An 18,327-nucleotide genomic window follows, 5' to 3' on the forward strand; every position below is an offset into this window, starting at 1 on the left:
AGTACTAGACGCTTTGTGTAAGCTTCCTTTAACGTAAAAGGTGCTAAGCTTAAACTATCCTTCTCAGTGTTGTATCTATATCCCAACACTTTTTCATCCTGACAGCCATGTTCTACCAATCTACCTTCAGCCTTCATTAGGTTTCTTAATTCATCAGAATTGGAATTCCAAGATCGTAAGGTGAAGCCTCCTTCCTGCATTCTAACAAAACATTTTTTATACAAATCTTGCATTTCATTTATATTGTTGCCAGTTGCTACTAAGTTGTCCACATAAAAGTTATTGCCCAATATTTTGCTGCATTTATCCTGAGGGTAAGACTTAACATGATGGTTCATTACATAATGGAGTATAAAAGGCGATGATGTATAGCCAAATACTATCGTTTTATATCTATAACAAATAAGTTTGTTTTCTCTTCTCCAAAAAAAAACAAAACCTATTTTTGTCGTATTCACTACTTAGTTTTATCATTAAGAAGGCCTGTTTAATATCTCCTAACATCACATATTTGTTGCTTCTGAAGTAAAGCAACAACTTCAATAAAGAAACCATTAAATCTATACCCGTATAGGCTGCTTCATTAATTGAAGGTAATTCCTTGTTTGTCTTTAACGAACAATTAAAGACGGGCCTTATTTTTGTTGTCACTTGTTCCGCAGTTTTTAAAACGGGTCTGTGGGGAATCCACGTATATTTATAGTAATTTGAAGGATTAACTTCTATTTGTTCGATGATTCCATCTTCTAGTTGTTTGCTGAAGATTGCATCGTATTTTTTAGTTAATCCTCTTTTAGTTAAAAAGTTCATTGTTCGGTCTAACACCTTGAGAGCTATGAAATGGTTTGATGGAACTTTTTCGATCCTATCAGGATACCAGGGCAATTCTATATAATAATGCCCATCGATCTGTTTTATTCCTTCCCTAAATTTACTTATTTGCTTGTTGTCAAAGGAAATAGATTCTTGATCATTGGGCCTTATTCCCATAGATTCAAGACTAAAGAGATTTTCTAAACCGTTGTCTACTTCACTGTCGGATAAAATATTCTCTAAGGGATTGAAATACGATTTAAGGGGATTCATTATTAGGTTAATTACTGTTTTATTAATTTTTTTTATTGGTTTTAATTGAGTGTTAAGCAAGTCATTTCTCTCGGCTGAACTGATAAAATTGAAAATGTTTCCAATAGGAGCTACCCTATCATCTATGATAAAGTTATAACCACCCCCTATCTTTTTTATGGAAAAGGAAAGATATTGAATTATGTCTATCCCCATGAGCATATCTATTTCAATAGTGTTGTGTTCTTTATTTAAGTAAAAGGACTCATCAAGCAGATTTACACCCTGTAATTTTAATTTATTAATTACATCTTTCATTCCGTGCATCGTGTAATTTATATTCATGCTTTCATCTACCAATAGCGGAACAAAAAACATTCTATTCTTTAATTTTATACCAGTAGACATTTGTTTAAATTTCTTAACTTGCCGTCCTAAATAACTATGTATCTCATGCTCTGATGAGAACAACTCATTATAATTTGGGGATAATGCTAGAGCAGCTTCTTTTGTTATAAAAGATCTTTGGCTGCCACAATCTATTAAGCACCTAACTTGTCTTTGCTTATGACCACATTTTAAATTTAGGGTCATAGTAGGTAACATATTACAAGTGTCCGTATTTTTCAAGGCGTAACACAAGTTTGTTTGAACAGCCTTTTGAGTAGGACACAAAGAAGTTACATGTTCTTTTTTTTTACATGTGAGACACGGAAACTTTAAGAACCCCTTTTTTCCATAGCATTCTGATTCATTGTGACCTGAACCAGCACATCTGGTGCACAAGGATAGTTCTAAGATTCTTGCTAGTTTAGCCTCATAATGAGGATAAGTTTCACACTTTCCGAAGTAGTGTCCTTCCAAGGAACATAGCTTACACACGGATTTTTTTATAGCTTGTACTTTGAAATTTTGTACCGTTGGTACTTTATCTTTTGGGTTTATTTTAAAACTATGTTTAAAGTCATAGCTACTGAACTTTTTATCCTTAGCAATATTTTTTACAGTTAAAGTCCGAGTTAGAGTTTTTAAAATATCCCTATAGTTATCGAATATTTGCTTTAAGTTGGGATAATTATTATTAACTTTATTAATTAATTCTTTAACAACTACTATGGGAAGTTTAGTCATAATAATGTGACTAATTAGAATATTTCCAGAAGAACCCTCTTCCAAAAAATCAATTTCATATTGTTTTAGCTCATATAAGTAGGCCCTTATTTCTGATATATAATATTTAACATTCAAATATTCTGGACTATATTCCTCACCAGGTTTAGCTTTTAATATGTTTTTTAATGTTTCGTCGATAATATATGCTTTATCTAAAAACTCTTCTTTCAATAAATCTAAAGCAATTTTATAATTCGTATCGGTTATTGACAAATGTCTTATTTGTTTTAAGGCATAATCCTTCAAGTAACCGACCAAATAAGACAGTTTAGCTGAGTCTGACAATTTCGTTCTAGAATCAATCACATTGTTAAATTGAATTAAAAAATTGTGAAAGGTGAACTTGTCCTTTTCATTTCCTGAAAAAGTGCTGCAATTCAAAGGAGGAGGTTTTCCCTCACTTAAAGTTTCTTCAATAGACAACGTTGAAGGAGTCTTGTCATCTTTACTGGTTAAATAGTCCTCGTATTTGTCTGTACTCACTAAGATAGAAACAGTATATTCGGCTTGACTATCTAATTCATTATTCAAGGCTTCTTCGTCTTTAATACTATAATCAACCCTTTGTGAAAAGGTATTAATTACCTCATTCCGATAATTGATTTTGGACACTTCATCATCAACGGCTTTTAACTGTTTTTTACACAGGGAAGTATTCAGGGTAGAATTGTCATACATGGTCTCCAGGCTATTAAAGTACATTGTTACTTTTCTTTTATGTGTAGCCCGGTTTTGTTTAAAAGACAGTAATTTTTCTCGTATCATTTCAATATTCATATCCTCGGGTTTTTCTTCTCCCAGAAGGTTTTTAAGTGTTCCCTCCATGGTGACGTCTTCCTTAATAGCCATTTATTTTAGTAGGTATGAATAAGTACCGAAATTTGAATACAAGTGCAACAAAATAATTTTGTTTTTAATCCACGCAGGTAGAGTTTCGTCAAAACCCCTTTTTTTTTTTTTTTTTTTTTACAAGTGCAAAGAAATAATTAATTTTAGTCCACGCGGGTAGAGTTTTTTGTACGTTTTGAGCGTCCCAAATTCACGTTTTATAAAACTCGAGTAAGTATGTTCCATAAAAGTTTTTTGAATATGTCATAGTATACCGTTAGTTTGGATCCAGAATAATAATTTCTCTCTTGTGGAGTATCCATCCTTGAGGTAACTTGAGGTAACATCACTTGGAGAAGGTTCATTCCTCGTTGGTTATCCATATTAAATGTTATGGACGCGAATACCACGATGTTAACTGTTTTGGAAATATGTTAGAAATTTTTTTTTTTTTCTAACGCGCTTCTCTTCTCTTGGTTCCTTGTTATCCGAACAACTTGGTTAATTTTGAGAAAGAATAACACAATAAAATTCTTGTATTTAAAATAAAGTAAAGGTTAAAGTTTCCAAAACAGTTGTTCTGGAGGAGGTTCTGTTTGTTGCAGAAAAAGAGAGTAATTTCTGAGAAGTGCTCGCTGTTAATCTTTTTTTCTTTTTTTTTATTGTTGCAAGCAACTCCAAGTATAATAGTGGGTAATTTGCATAAGTGGCTTTATGCAAATTACCTTACAAAGTTTGAGTACAAATAATTCTAACAAAGTATGTGTTTTGGGAGATCATTGATGTAGATCAGGAAGAGAGTTGGGCACAGGATGGACCCCTGGGGGACTTCAGCATTAATACTGTGGGCCTCTGATTTCTGCCCATCAACCACTACTCTTATGAACCTATCACAGAGAAATGATTTAATGATTGAGAAAACATTTCCAGTAATACCGTAGCTGGAAATCTTGTGAAGTAGGTCCTTATGCCATACCTTATCGAAGGCCTTCAATATGTCAAGAGAAATTGCCCTGGAAAAGAAACCTTTGTCAAGAGATTCACAAATCCTATGTGATATAACCGTTAGCACATCTGCTGTAGATCTTGCAGAGCGGAAACCATATTGCATGTCACTAAGAAGGTTGTTTCTGTTGAGGTGGTTGACTACTTCTTTATTTAAAATGGATTCCAACAACTTACTCATGACACACAGGAGACTTATTGGTCTGTACTGAGAGGGAGATGACTTTTCACCTGAATTCTTAAATACAGAGCATACTGATGAGGTTTTCCAGGGTGTTGGAAAGCACTTCTCCTTAAGGCAACACTTAAACAGTTTTGTAAGTATGGGGGCAAGTTCTGGTTGGAGCTTTTTCAGCACTATAACTGGAATGCCGTCAGGGCCAGTTGCTTTACTGGAATCAAGGTTCTTGAGTAGCTTGGCGACCTCACACACAGATATTTGTATGTTGCATAGCGTGTTGTCTGTTATAGGAGGAAATATGGGGAGTTGATGGGCATTGTTGAATAGGGTAGAATTTGCTGCAAAGTTCTTGCCTTGTCTGATGCTGACGAGATGACCTCAGGTCCATTGATGATAGTTGGGATACAGCACATGCTTCTGTTCAAGATCCTGTTTGCTATTTGCCAGAACTGGTGGGAACCAAGCCGCTGCTCAGCTACTTTGGATTTAACAGACTGAGCATATAGCTCTCTTGCATTTTTTATCAACGAGTTATTGAAAAAAAAAAGAATTTAGAAAATAATTTCAATAAAAATTAACTTGTTATCCAATAATAAAGAAATCCTTCACTTTCTCTTTTAGAAGAAGCAAGTAAATGTTAGAGAATGCTTTTTTTTATGAAAAAATGGCAACCAATGGATACCAATCTAGATGAGTGGAAAGTAATAAACCAAATAGTAATCCCAAAAGTGTAAAGACAAGAATTATTGAAAATAGCTCATGATATGCTGATGCCAGGACATTTAGGAATAAATAAAATGAGAAAATATCACAACATTTTTACTGGCCGAAACTAAAACAGGATGTTGTAGACTTCTGTAACTCCTGCCACACATGCCAGGTGGTCGGAAAACCCAAATCAAATAATTCCGTCTGCGCCTCTTCCCACATTTGAAGAACTATTTAGTAGAGTTCTAATTGATTGTGTTGATTCTCTTCCAAAAACAAAAATAGGTAATCAATTTCTACTCCCAATTATGTGCACATCAACTCGTTTTCCAGAGGCTATTCCTCTAACAATACGACTATTGTTAATGTCTTGATAAAATTATGTTTAGTTGAAATTCCATTGTCCATTCAGTCAGGCTAAGGTTCAAATTTTATGTCTGGTTTATTTCAACAAGCAATGAGTGAAATGGATGTCAAGCAATACAAATCCAGGGGCTCTTGAGCACTTTCATCAAACGATAAAGTCTGTGATGAAGGGGTTACTTTTGTTTTGTTTGCTGCTAGAGAAGCAATTCAAGACTCTCTTGGATTTAGTTCTTTTGAACTTATTTTTGGACATACAGTTAGGGTTCCTCTAAAATTTCTAAAAGAAAAATTGTTTAGTGGAAAAAATTATATGTATCTTTTAGATTATATATCAAATTTTAAAGAAAAATTACATAGTGTTTCAAACTAGCACAAGAAAATCTAACAAACTCTCAAATTAAAATGAAGTCTAGATACGATAGAAATAGTAAAAAGTGTAACTTTGAAGGTGGAGACAATAAAATTAATGATGTAAATTATATTATCCATACTCCAGATCAAAGAAGAAAAGAATTTGACACATTAATGTTAAAAACTTATATTGACAGGAATGATTTTACTGATAGGAAACCAATGTCAACCTTACAAATACTGATCAAAATACGGATGTTTTAGATAATGACAAAAATGTACTTAGTATTGAGAAAAACATAGGTCACAGTAGTTAATTAAAAAACTTTGAAATTCTGTCTAATTTAAATGTTTAAACATTTTTCAGAAATTAAGAGAAAATGTATATACTTTAGTGAGTTCAGAGATCTTTTTGCCAATGTTCCAAGTAAAAAAAAATTTCAGTTCATAATGTCTTTGTAGGAGATGAGAAACTCATCAAACAACGTTTTTACCGGATAAATCCAATCAATCTTCAGTATTTGAGAAATGAAATTAAATACATGTTGGAAAATGACATAATTGAACCAAGCAACAGTTATTGGCATTCTCCCTGTATTCTTGTACCAAAACCTGATGGAATCTATCAATTTGTGGCTGATTTTTGAAAAGTGACACTTATCCAATTCCTAGAATTGATGACTGTCTTAATATTGTCAGCAAATTCAATATTAGGAAAGGCTATTGGCAAGTACCCCTGACTGACAATGCCAAAAAAAATCTCAGCATTTGTCAGTCCAGATGGTTTCACAAATACACAGTTATGCCGTTCAGTATGAAAAATACACCGGCAACATTTCAGTGAATGATGCATTCTCAACTACACAGTATTCAAGGAGGTCTACATAGACGATGTAATTGTGTATAGCAGGAGCAGGGATGAACATTTAAACATCATTAAGCAATACTTCCTTAAACTGGAAGAAATAAACCTATCTCTGCAAAAGTAGATGCTATTGTAAAATATCTTGTCCCAACAAATGATTAAAAAAAAACTAATAAGAGTTCTTGGTATGAATGGATTCTACCGAAAGTTTTGTAAAAAATTTTCCACAATAGCAAGTCCTTTCACTAATCTCTTAAAAAAAGGGCAGTAAAATACAAGTAGAGTGAATGATTAGGATTTCAATAAGATCAAATCGACACATATTGGAGGCCCAGTTCTTGCAACTCCAATCTTTTCTAAACAATTTAAGCTAGAAATTGATGCCAGTGATGTTGGAATAGGTGGAATCCTCATTCAAGAAGATAATAAAGGCATTGATAAAGCCATTTCATATTTTTCAAAAAAATTCAATTCAATACCAGAAGAACTACTCTATGATCAAAAAAGAGTGCTTGGCACTGCTATCAACCCTACAACACTTTGACTTCGACTTAATTTAAACATTACTATACATCCTATTCAAATCTACACTGACCATAATCCGTTAACTTTCCTACAAAAGATGGTCAATAAAAATCAGACTCAAAAGATGGAGTCTACTCCTGCAAGAATACAATATTACAATTACATCAAAGGAAAAGACAACATCATTGCAGATACTCTGTCTAGAACATTATCTTACAAAAAAAATGACAAATTTTTGATAATTGCATGTTTTAATATTTGATGAAAAAATGTCACCGAATTCTTTTTGAATTTTTTTGTTTGTCCCCTTACACATTGTTTTTTTAGATTAAAAGTTTTTAATTAAAAACTTTTACTTTGAAGGGGGAGAGTCTCATGAAAGAGCAAATCTCTTATAAAAATTATGACATTTTATTTTTATTTTGAATAACTAAAGAATTGAATTTTAGGTAAATACAAAGATTTCTCTATAATTTCTCATTGTCCAAAGTCTTATATTTTCAACCCCATCTGATTCATTTAAAAGTATTTGATTCTGAAGTTGTTCCCTATGCATCTGAAAAAAAAAAAAAAAAAAACTTAACCACTGGGCAGAATCTCCCTTTAAATAACCAAAAGGTTATGTGATTAACTGTCACCTGACCTGGGGGAAAAAAAAAACTTTAAAAAGGCAGAGAAGGCAAAGCAATCTCTTTTTGTTAGTAAGCAAGGTAAGTGCACACCGCTCTCCCTCTCTTGAGCAATCATTACCCCCCCCCCCCCTTTTTTCACAAGACTTCATATTAGCATTCAAGTCTTGTTATATCAGTATGAATAAAAACGTGTTTATCTGTAAATGTTTTTTTTAAATGTTTTTGTTTAGTAAAAATAAATATTACATTAACTCTGTGTTGGTTTTATTTACTCTGTTAGTTTATTGCTTGTAACCCTAGACAAACATGTGACCTGTTGAATTATTTTTTTTCTTGTTTACCGTTAATTGAGTATATATTGAAATAAAGAATAAAATAAGGAAAAACTAAAACGAATATTTAAAAACGTAAACATACATTTGTAACTAAATGACCACATCCTCTTTGAATAATTACTGTTTGAGGGGCAGGTAAGTTTTGCTAGTATAGATATAATCTTTGATGTTGTCAATGATGGGAATCAAAAGTTTATCATATAAACTCAAATGTTTGTTTTTCAAGTTAATTCTAACATGTTTACTTCTCATTGATTCAGTAGTTTTTTTGATTTTATTATGTTAAACATTTTTTTCTTTTTAGATGAAAAATCTATGATGTCTGCAGCAAACAAGAATGATTATCTTTCAGGTAAAGATAAAACTTTTTTTCATCATGATGAAACAATTCAGTAATTCCTATCATAATTCAACTGACTAATGTTGAAAAGCAAATGCATATAACAAAAACTTGGAGTACTTGGATATATAGGTTTATAAAAATTGATATTGTGCAGGGAAAATCGATAAATAATAGCGATTCTAATTTTTTCTGATTTTGATATATTTACCAATTCTGTTCTAAATTCCCAATTTTGATACAATTACTGATTCTGTTCTAATTTCCTGATTCCCATCCCAATAAAACAAAAAGCACTCAAAAGAATACAGCAATGGAATAAAAGTAATTACCTGCACAACTATAGACCGGCTATCAAAAAAGTTCATTAAATGGCATTGATTCAAGTTTGTTTCTATAGAAATGTTCCAATATTTGTGTAGAGTCGAAGAAAATGAAGGGAGGAAGCGCCCACGTGTCTGCGTGTCATGCCTTACCTTGGAACGCTCCTACGGTGTGCGTACGTGCATAGCCGAAACCCAGGAGAAATTCCAAAATGGCGCTGTCCTCATCTTGTAGATTGTGCGATCATCACTGGGCCGCACGTGACCGTTCTTTGGCTGCTGATTGGCCGAGGACGAACACCGGAAGGATAAAGGGAGTGTGTTTGGAACATGGGAGTGTCTTTTCTAGGATCGACGTCAGTGTGATCGTATCGGTGAACTGCTGCAGCTTTAAGAGTACCTTAGTGTGTGTGTGATTTTTTGGGACTTGCTCGTCTGCTGACTTTACAGGACTTTCTTTTCTGCTGATTCTACAGGACCTGCCCTTCTGCAGAACTTGGAACAAAACTTCAAGCCTCTTCTTTCTTTTCACACGTAGTCGCCTAAAAAGGTAGAATCCGACTTACTTGTGAAACGGCTTTAAGCTATTTCGGCAAGCTTAGCCCTCACACGTGATGATGGCACAACGTCTTCATTCACGTATATGTCGTCAAGGTATGCTGATGTCCCCTCTTTTATGGTCTTATCCTGTGACAATACAGCATTGACGATCGTTTTCATGATTTGGGGCGCAACGTTCAGCCCAAAGCCCAGTCGCATGAGGCAATACCTCCTACCGGAAAACACTACCGTCTGAAACGGCCACAGTGTCTCGCTAACCCGTTTTAGTGAACTTCAACCCACCTCCATGAGCCTAGGGAGTGGATGAAGACACTAGTAGCAGCAAATCAAACCGTCCTATTTAGGGCAACATATAAACTACTAAAATGCAATTTCACACCTTGCTGTTTGCTTCATCCATCTGACCCCAGTTCTCCTCTTCAGTTTCTGCTCTGACTCTTGCATTTTCAGCTCTGGTTTTTGCTGACCTGCACTTACTGCTCTAACTCACTCCTGCAGCTTCCCACTCTGGCTCCAGCTCATTCCTGCAGCACCTTCTCTGACTCTCCTTTTGCACAATGAGATTAAAATGTAACTATAAATTCTATGCTTGTGTTCTGGTAGCAACAGAAGGACTCTATTGATGCTGTTCACCTGGACTTCATACTGGTATAGTGCATTCACTAGAGCTGGGGCAATATGGACATTGTTTTTTAGCATGGTGTTGTAGCAATAAACCGCTTCTTCATCAGTGCATCCCTTCCTAGGAACAGTTTGTTTATTGATCTATGAGACCTTTTGATAATACCATTTCCTGATGGTGGGTATGCACACTAGAAATGCAGTCAGACCCCTCAGCTTTCAGCAAATATTTGGAAACTATTGCTGCTAAAAGTTGTACTGTTGTCAGTAAAGATTTCTTTGAGTGAATTCTTCTCAAACAAAATGGCATATGGCAAAACAGGTAGGCCTGCAATTGATAAGTTAGGTAGTGAACACCCCATAGTGATTGTTGACATTCATACACAACCTTTGCCATCACATTTTAGCTTCCCATGTTGCCATTGTATTGGTTCATGGTTAAAAGGCATTCATGACAGAATGCAGTTGTAGATTTTATAGCTCTCCTTGTCATACCAGGGTCAATCCTCCTGACGAAGACAAAGTAAGTTGTGTTTTTCACTCCAGGATGATTCTGTTCAAATGAATCCATTGTATTTGGCTTAGCTCCATGCTGTTAATGACAGCAGTTCTTTCTCATTTCCTTCAGCCACCTCTGTGCAACTCTAGTGATTTTAATCGACTTTATTTTGACATGATCTGAGTATGTTTATGACCAGAATGCACTCTTTGACCAGTTCTGAGGAGGTTTGTATTTCACTAGTAGTCCTAGTATTCATTTGGATTTGTTAGTCAGTTTCTTAGTAAGCCTTCTTTGAACACATAGGGAGTTGGTCTTGAGATGTATAGCAAAATTCACTCCTTTTAACATCTAACTCCGTGAGATTGATATGGCATGTGTTGAATTCTGATTGTGTTCAACATGCATCTTTAATTGCAATCCCACATGATGTGAGCAGGACGCCTGTGGCTAAATAACTTGTGTTAAGCCACACATCAAGCATTCACACACCATTTATTATTGAATGGGTCAGCCAGACTTTGTTAAGAAATTCAGTTAACATATGTCTTAATGGAACATTCTTGTCCGATCCTTCTGCTATTATATTTGCTCTTTAATGACACTAGTTGCTACTTGCAGCCAGCTATGCACTGAGAGATGTTCAATGAGCTTTTCACAGAGAGAGAACACCTTTTTCTAATAGTAGTGTCTAGGACATCCAGCAACTCATTCTCATATTTCCAAAGCAGTTAAGTTGAACACTTATGAATCCTTTGATCGATCCCAAATTTTACTAACCAGTCCCAAACACAATAAATGTTCAGCAATACTTTCATCCATATACATATTGTCAATCTAAAAGAGGTCGCCTTCTTGATGTAGTTGCCTTAAGATAAGACCTCGTTATTTGTAGAGCCGCATTGATACTAATCCCAATCTTGTTAAACAGTAATTTCTCACTTTGCAAAACAATGGTTAAGGTTAGGGTTAAAGTTACTCACCAATGCATACTTGAAGATAAGCAGATTGAAAATTAAGCCATGCTACATTTGATCCTTGCCATCTCCATTCCCTCAGTTTGCTGGCTCAATCATCAGTCTGCATCTACATGGAAATTGAATTCCCTGTAGTCCATTAGAAGATATACTTTTGATTAATTCTGTTGAATAACAACTATTAATAGAAGCAGGTCTCTCATGAGTCGAAGTTCAATATGTCTATCTTCATCAAGAGGTAGAACCAGAGCAGATCTTCCACTATTACAGGACCTCAATTACAACTGCATGTCTACTCTCCAATCAAAGACTTATGAACCCAACTTCACATGTCTGTATTTTCTCACCGATTGTAACCACCTCAGTATTCTATTTTCGCTATGTTCGACACACTTTTTCTCATTATTGTGTAGAAGCATCCAGAATCAATTCTTGCAATACATGCTGCTGGTGCATAGCTGTCATCCTCTAAACTGATGTTGTGAATCCTGAGCTCTTTATCAGTTGTGCTAAGTCAATTAAGTGATTAATTTCATTTTATTAGAAAAACTTTGTTCTTCATCTGGCTTTCTTTGATTTGCATTGGCTCTATGGCTGTCATAATTAATGTAGGTGTGAATAAAGTTTCATTATCCCTCTTTTTACTTTAATCAATTGCTTTCAGATAGCAAAGTGTTACCTGTCAAGTGTGTAAGGATTATACATTCTATCTTAACAAAGTGTTGTTTAAAGTTAGCAGAAGGAATGAAGAAAAAGAAAGGGAAAAATAGATCAAACAAACAGAAGTCTTACCACGCGGTAAGTGTCGGGCGAGGTTGGGCGAAAGAGAGAGAAATCAAGATGGTGCCCATAGTTTTAAAAGGTGGAAATCATGCGGGAGACATGTATAAAAGGAGTTGACAAGTAGACAGACAGACGAAGGTTGGTGACAGTGGTGATCTCGAACCCAGCATTGGTGGCTTGCAAATACAAATTCTTTTTTCTTTTTATTTTATTTCTTTAATTTTGTTGTCCTAAACCAGGAACACTTCAAGCTATTTCGGCGATGGCTACCAGCCTGAACAACATGATAAAGTCGTTCAGTAGTGAAGGCGATGTGGTGGTTTGGTTAAAGAAAGTGGACCTAGTGGCAAAGCTCCAAAAGATAGGTGACGTTGCCACTGTGATACCATTGTTCCTGGAGAGTGACGCGCTAGCCCTATATTTGAAGCTGACCTCCCGTGAACAGGAGGATGCTGAGACGATCATAGCCAGATTGATCCAGGAATTTGTGGAAGAGCCATTTGAGGCACACAACAAATTAAAGAGAAGAGGTGGACGGGAGAATCCGTCTATGTGTATACAAATGAAGTAAAAAGATTGGTGGAACTGGCAGAAATTCAGAGGCAGGTAGCGAATCACATAGCAAAGATGGAATTTGTTACCGGGTCCCCGGAATGCATTTCCAAGAGGCTGCAGCAGGTCCCAGGTATCGAGACTTTGGAGGTGAGTGATCTGCTCCAACTGCAAGAATATTAGTGAGCACCTAACCCTCTGGGGCCGTAGGAACGATTGCAACCAGCAAGGAAGAATGAAAGCAAAAGCCGCCCAAGACTGCAAGGCACATATTTCGAATGTGAGGGCCCGCACCTGCGGAGAGACTGCAGGAAGTTTGAAGCAAAATGTAGTAGGCAAAAAAAAATCAGGAACCTTGGCTGTAATAACCGTAGAGAAAGAAGGAAAAAAAAGCAGAAAAAAAAAACTTGCTTCTCGCAGAAACGTGATTCGTCACAAAGAACAATGCAATCGCCAGAACCACCTACACAAAATCTGCAGAACCACCTGCTTGACTGTTTTCCAGCATCATGCCTTTATAGCAGCTGGGAATTGTATATTTGCATAATCGTGCAAGAGCAGACGCAACTCTACGAGAATTGCATGGGGTCAACGCTAATAAAAACCCATGGATGTCATCTTGGAACTCTCTCTTCCGCTCAGCCCGAAACAAAACAGACGTATCCAACGTAAGCTCTCTATTTCCCCTCATTTTGGTTATTGCTAATTCTGCTACAAAGTTCTTGGAAAGGACTGTGCACACTAGCCTTGTCAGGGGATGGAAAGTGAAGGGCGAAGTAGTGGCATTCGATAGGTCACGAGTGAAATGTCAAGGGAGGAGGACTGTCATGATTGAAATCGAAGATCACCGGATGAGAGTCCATGTGGCTGTCACTGATCACCTGGTGTCTGGCATCCAAGTGATTGTCGGAATGGACGTAATATGCCGACTTGGAGGTGTCACAGTCGGCAGCAATGGCGTGAGGTTCGGACCAGCTGGATGCGCAGTAACAGAGCAGGTCAACAAAGAAATCAATCAGGTGGGTGAAAAGAAATGGATAATAGAGTAGGCATGAAAGAATGAACCACCGATATTAACAAACAGTGTGGCATGTTACGATAACTCGCTCAAAGGAGGAGCAAGAAAGGATTTTGAATGAGAAGTGGACAGATGGAGCGAGGAGAGAATACTGTTGCCGTGGAAAAATCAGGCATCTTGCCATTAATGGCCATTCTGCAACCAACAAAAAAAGGAAAGGTCAGACCAGTACTAGATTTCCAAATATTGAACCGACATGTTGGGTGCCATACTGGGGGTTGACACTATAGATATATGCAGTGAGACCATCAGAGAATTGAAGCAAATGAACGGTGCCCCTAAGTTGGTCGATTTAAAATCTGCCTATTTGCACCTCTGCATTGCCAAGAAACTCTGGAAGTACCAGTTGGTGAGATATAAGGGTGGGGTTCGGGCTGAACTCCGCGCCCAAGATCATGTGAACCATTCTAAGAAAGATTCTAGATAAAATGGGGAAGGGAAATGGTGCCTTGAGCTCAAATATCGACGACATCCTCGTGAATGAAACTCTGGTGACTGTAGGGAAGGTTGTGGTTCACTTGAAGAAGTTCGGGTTAGTCACCAAGGCACCGGAAGAATTGGATGGGGAGCGGCTTTTTCGGGGATGACTGCCGGCCTGAACAACATGATAAAGCCATTCTGTCGCAAAAGCGAATTGATGGCTTTGTTAAAGAAAGTGAACCTAGTGGCAAAGCTCCAAAAGATAGGCAACGTTGCCACAGTGATACCATTGTTCTTGGAGGGTGACGCACTAGCCCTATATTTGGAGCTGAGCTCCTGTGAACTGAAGGATGCTGAGATGATCATAGCCAGATTGATCCAAACATTTGCAGAAGGGCCATTTGAGGCGTACAACAAATTAAGAGAAGAGGTGGACGGGGTAATCCATTGATGTGTATACAAATAAAGTCAAAAGATTGGTGGAACTGGCAGGAATTCGGAGACAGGTGGTCTTGGTTCACTTTAGAAGTTGGTCGCCAAGGCACTGGAAAAATTGGATGGGGGAGCGGCTTTGGGTCTAAAGTTGAAACGAAATGCGTTGGGTGGCCGGGAATTTCAATGGGGAACGAGATCCCACAAATGAAAGAAGAGCTCAACAAGCGGGAGCTTTTTTCGATATGCGGCAAACTTCACCACGGCTTTTGGGAGCCCTCTCCACCCCATATACACATAGAAAGGTTGGCTGATTGGGCATTACCCCATAGCCGGCTGGCTTAGACCAGCATGCAGCTACATCAAGAGGCATGCCGAAGGTAGAGGATGGGATGATAGAGTTGGAGGAAGAACGACCACCTTGATTGAAGAGGTCTTGAAAGAAGTGGAAAAGCAAGACCCAGTTCGGGGAACGTGGAACGTGCCATGACCACTGGATAGAGTTGTGGTGTGATGCAAGCAGTATTGCAACAGGGGTTGTCTTGGAAGTGGGTGGAGTGGTTGCGGAGGATGTGGCCTGGCTAGGGAAGAAGGATAATGCTAGCCACATCAATGTAACAGAACTGGATGCAGTTACCAAAGGAGTTAATCTGGCTTTAAAATGGGGACTACACAACATCTGTGTGAAAACAGACTCTGCCACTATGTTTGTTTGGCTGAAATCGATGAGTGCACATGAGAAAAGGATAAGAACAAAAGGAGCAGCAGAGATGCTAATGAAGCGCTGGCTCGGGATGCTGGCTGAGCTGATGCAGGAGTTTTCTTTGAAGCTGCGCGTAATCATGGTTGCCTCTAAGAAGAACAATGCAGATGCTCTCACAAGAGTTAGAAAAATCTTGCTTGTGCCAACAAAAGAGCATATTGCTGCAGTGACTCATTTGGATACCTCTGGGGTGCGAGAGTTGCACAATCTGCACCATATGGGGGTAGAGAGGACATTGTACCTGGTGAGAAAAGTTGATCCGAGTGTCCCAAAGGAACAAGTGAAGCAAGTAGTCAGGACTTGTGACAAGTGTCAGTCAACTGATTCTGCTCCAAGGGCACATGAAACTGGAGAACTAAGTGTGACTGGGACCTGGGAAAGACTTGCAGTTTATGTCACCCATTATAAGGTTTGGGTTTACATGACTATGATCGACTGTGGCCTTGGGCGCTTTGCTCTATGGAAAAAGCTGCGAGGTGAAACAGGCAGTGAAATAACAGCAGCCCTCGACGTGGTGTGTCTGGTGGAAGAGCTTCTAACTGACAATGGTACTGCATTTAGATTGGCAACAGTTGCAGATGTTCTAAAGAAATGGAATGCCCATCAATTCTTTAGAGCTGCCTATAGACCCAGTGGCAGCGGGATTGTAGAAAGAAACCACTGGACAATAAAGGCAGTGGCAGAGAGAGGGAACACCTCACCTGAGCAAGCTGTCTACTGGTACAACATGTCGCCTAGATCGGGACAACAACAAGGGACAGTTCCACACCTGTCAATATTCAAGTACTCCTGGAGACATCCTAGGGTTGAACCGGCAAGCAGGGAGACAGAAACAACAGGGACCATCAAACTTGGTGATGAAGTATGGGTGAAGCCCCCAGGGGCATGATGTACCACAGAGGATGAATAACCGGGAATAATACTAGCAACAACCTTGCGGTAGATGGAGTACCAAGACATATTCTTGATATCAGGCCAGTGGAAAATGAAACAGTTGAAAGCAATGTGTAGCAGGAGGATGGCGAGACACTTCAGAGACCAAGTAGGGAAAGACGACCGCCACAGTGGATGAGGGATTATGAAATGTGATCCAGAGATCAGGGGGGCATGTTGTTTAAAGTTAGCAGAAGGAAAGGAGAAAAAGAAAGGGAAAAACAGATCGAACAAACAAAAGTTTTACTGCATGTGTTTCAGGTGAGGTTGGGCGAAAGAAAGAGAGAAATCAAGATGGCGCCCGTGTGCTCTGGTAGTAGTCACGCGAAAAATAACATGGGAGACATGTATAAAAGGAGTTGACAGGCTAGGTCGGGGCGAGACAGACAGACGAAGGTTGGTGACAGTGGTGATCTCAAACCCGGCGGTTGTTGGCTTGCAAAGACGAATCCTTTTTCCTTTTTTTTTTATTTCTTTAATTTTGTTATCCAACATATAAGCTCAGCCTACCAACTCGTGCAATAACTGATTTGACTGAGATCCAAACTAGTAAACTTTGGTATGATGTTCAAATTGATCTGCTATTACGCTGCCAGATTAGCTTCTAAGAAAGCAACATACAAAACCAAAAAATTCAAGACAATCTTCTCACAATAAACTGTTGTTCCTGACACTCCAGTTTGTTGTATTTTCATTCTCAACTCGTTTCTTTTTATCAGATCATGAGAACACTATGCACAGTACAGGCTATTTTTGTCATTTACATTAGAGGATTGGCTCTATCTATTACGCAAGTTATAAAATTTAATATTTTATTATTACACCTACTCTATGTATTGCATTGATTATTTGTTAATTTAGTATATATAACTTGTCAAATATAATACTTACATTTATTGTAATTAGTATTTTGGGTCCAATTAGCAAATTTAATATTTCATTATTACACCCACTGTTGTAGGGTAAGGAAACTTGGTTGTGCAGACCAAGCTTTACTCAACTTAAACCCAAGGTGCAGCCTGCAATACAAAAGAACATAACGCTCCTGAAACATATTGTAAAGACAGTGACATATGAACAATGTACATATACAACAATAAATAGTGAGGTAAAGTAAGTAATGAAAGTGAGACACCCATGTGTCTGCACCGATGCTGAGCTTGTTTCCCGCCAGTCTCCAAAACATAAACAAATATGAAAACGCTCGCTAGCGAAGTATGAAAATGTCACAGTAACAACAAAGTTAACCTACAAAACCAATATAACACCCACGTTATTGATAGTGTTAAGCACCTTTGGATTCTATCACTCTTCCCCCTCTCCGACCAAGACCAGAACAGCTACTACACTTTGATTCTAGCCTGAAGATATGAATTGTATTTTAGTTTAGATTAAATATTAAGCAGTCAGTGACATCAGATGATTATTTTTACATTGTATCTGGCTGATTGGGCAATCCCATCTTGGAAAAAGGATCAGTATTGATAATGTATGTACATAAATCAGTATATATTTCCTAATATTAAATTATTCTTAATATTAAGAAAGTGAGAATGTAAGAATATAATGGTGAAAGGATGCATGCATTGGCTTATCAATTAGATTTAATTCATGGTGTAATTTGTTATTTGGAGAACTGTTACATAGCTTTATTTGCAGGCACAAAATCTCTATTATAGTTTCTTAAAACTCATATCTTTATGTACAAATTGAAATAGTTAAAAAAGTATTTGTAAGTGTCCAGCAGTCTATGATGAATTATTATTTTACTGGACAATGAGAACAAATTATTTATTTCATCCCAGCAGTATGACGTCACAGCCATTTACTTGTGTCTTAACAGCATTAATATGGAAGCATATATTTGTACTTGGAGAGTGCATATATCAGCTAGAAATTAGAATTTTAGCATAATTTTCGTTTTCTTACCAAAAGAGCACATGTATTGGTTAGTAATTTGAATTTTTATATTTGCATGTATTGACTGTCAGTATTAGTAATGTTTGATTTG

At 37.3% G+C, this 18,327-nt stretch overlaps 1 protein-coding gene across 4 annotated transcripts in view; it reads left to right on the top strand.

Annotated features, from left to right (window-relative positions):
• The window catches only part of LOC145258282 (uncharacterized), a 472,448-nt gene that overhangs the window by 112,367 nt on the left and 341,754 nt on the right, over nt 1-18,327 (top strand). For all 4 annotated transcript variants that reach the window (XR_013864089.1, XM_080116286.1, XM_080116288.1 and 1 more), the window contains exon 3: nt 8,339-8,386. Coding sequence is in view for 3 of the 4 variants with exons in the window: in XM_080116286.1 (XP_079972412.1) it covers nt 8,339-8,386 (48 nt within the window). In the remaining variant the exon portion in view is untranslated. The remainder of the gene's footprint in view (nt 1-8,338; nt 8,387-18,327) is intronic.

Source organism: Euprymna scolopes, chromosome 33 (genome assembly GCF_053919585.1).
Source record: "Euprymna scolopes isolate OS-2025 chromosome 33, ASM5391958v1, whole genome shotgun sequence".
Classification (NCBI taxonomy): domain Eukaryota; kingdom Metazoa; phylum Mollusca; class Cephalopoda; order Sepiida; family Sepiolidae; genus Euprymna; species Euprymna scolopes.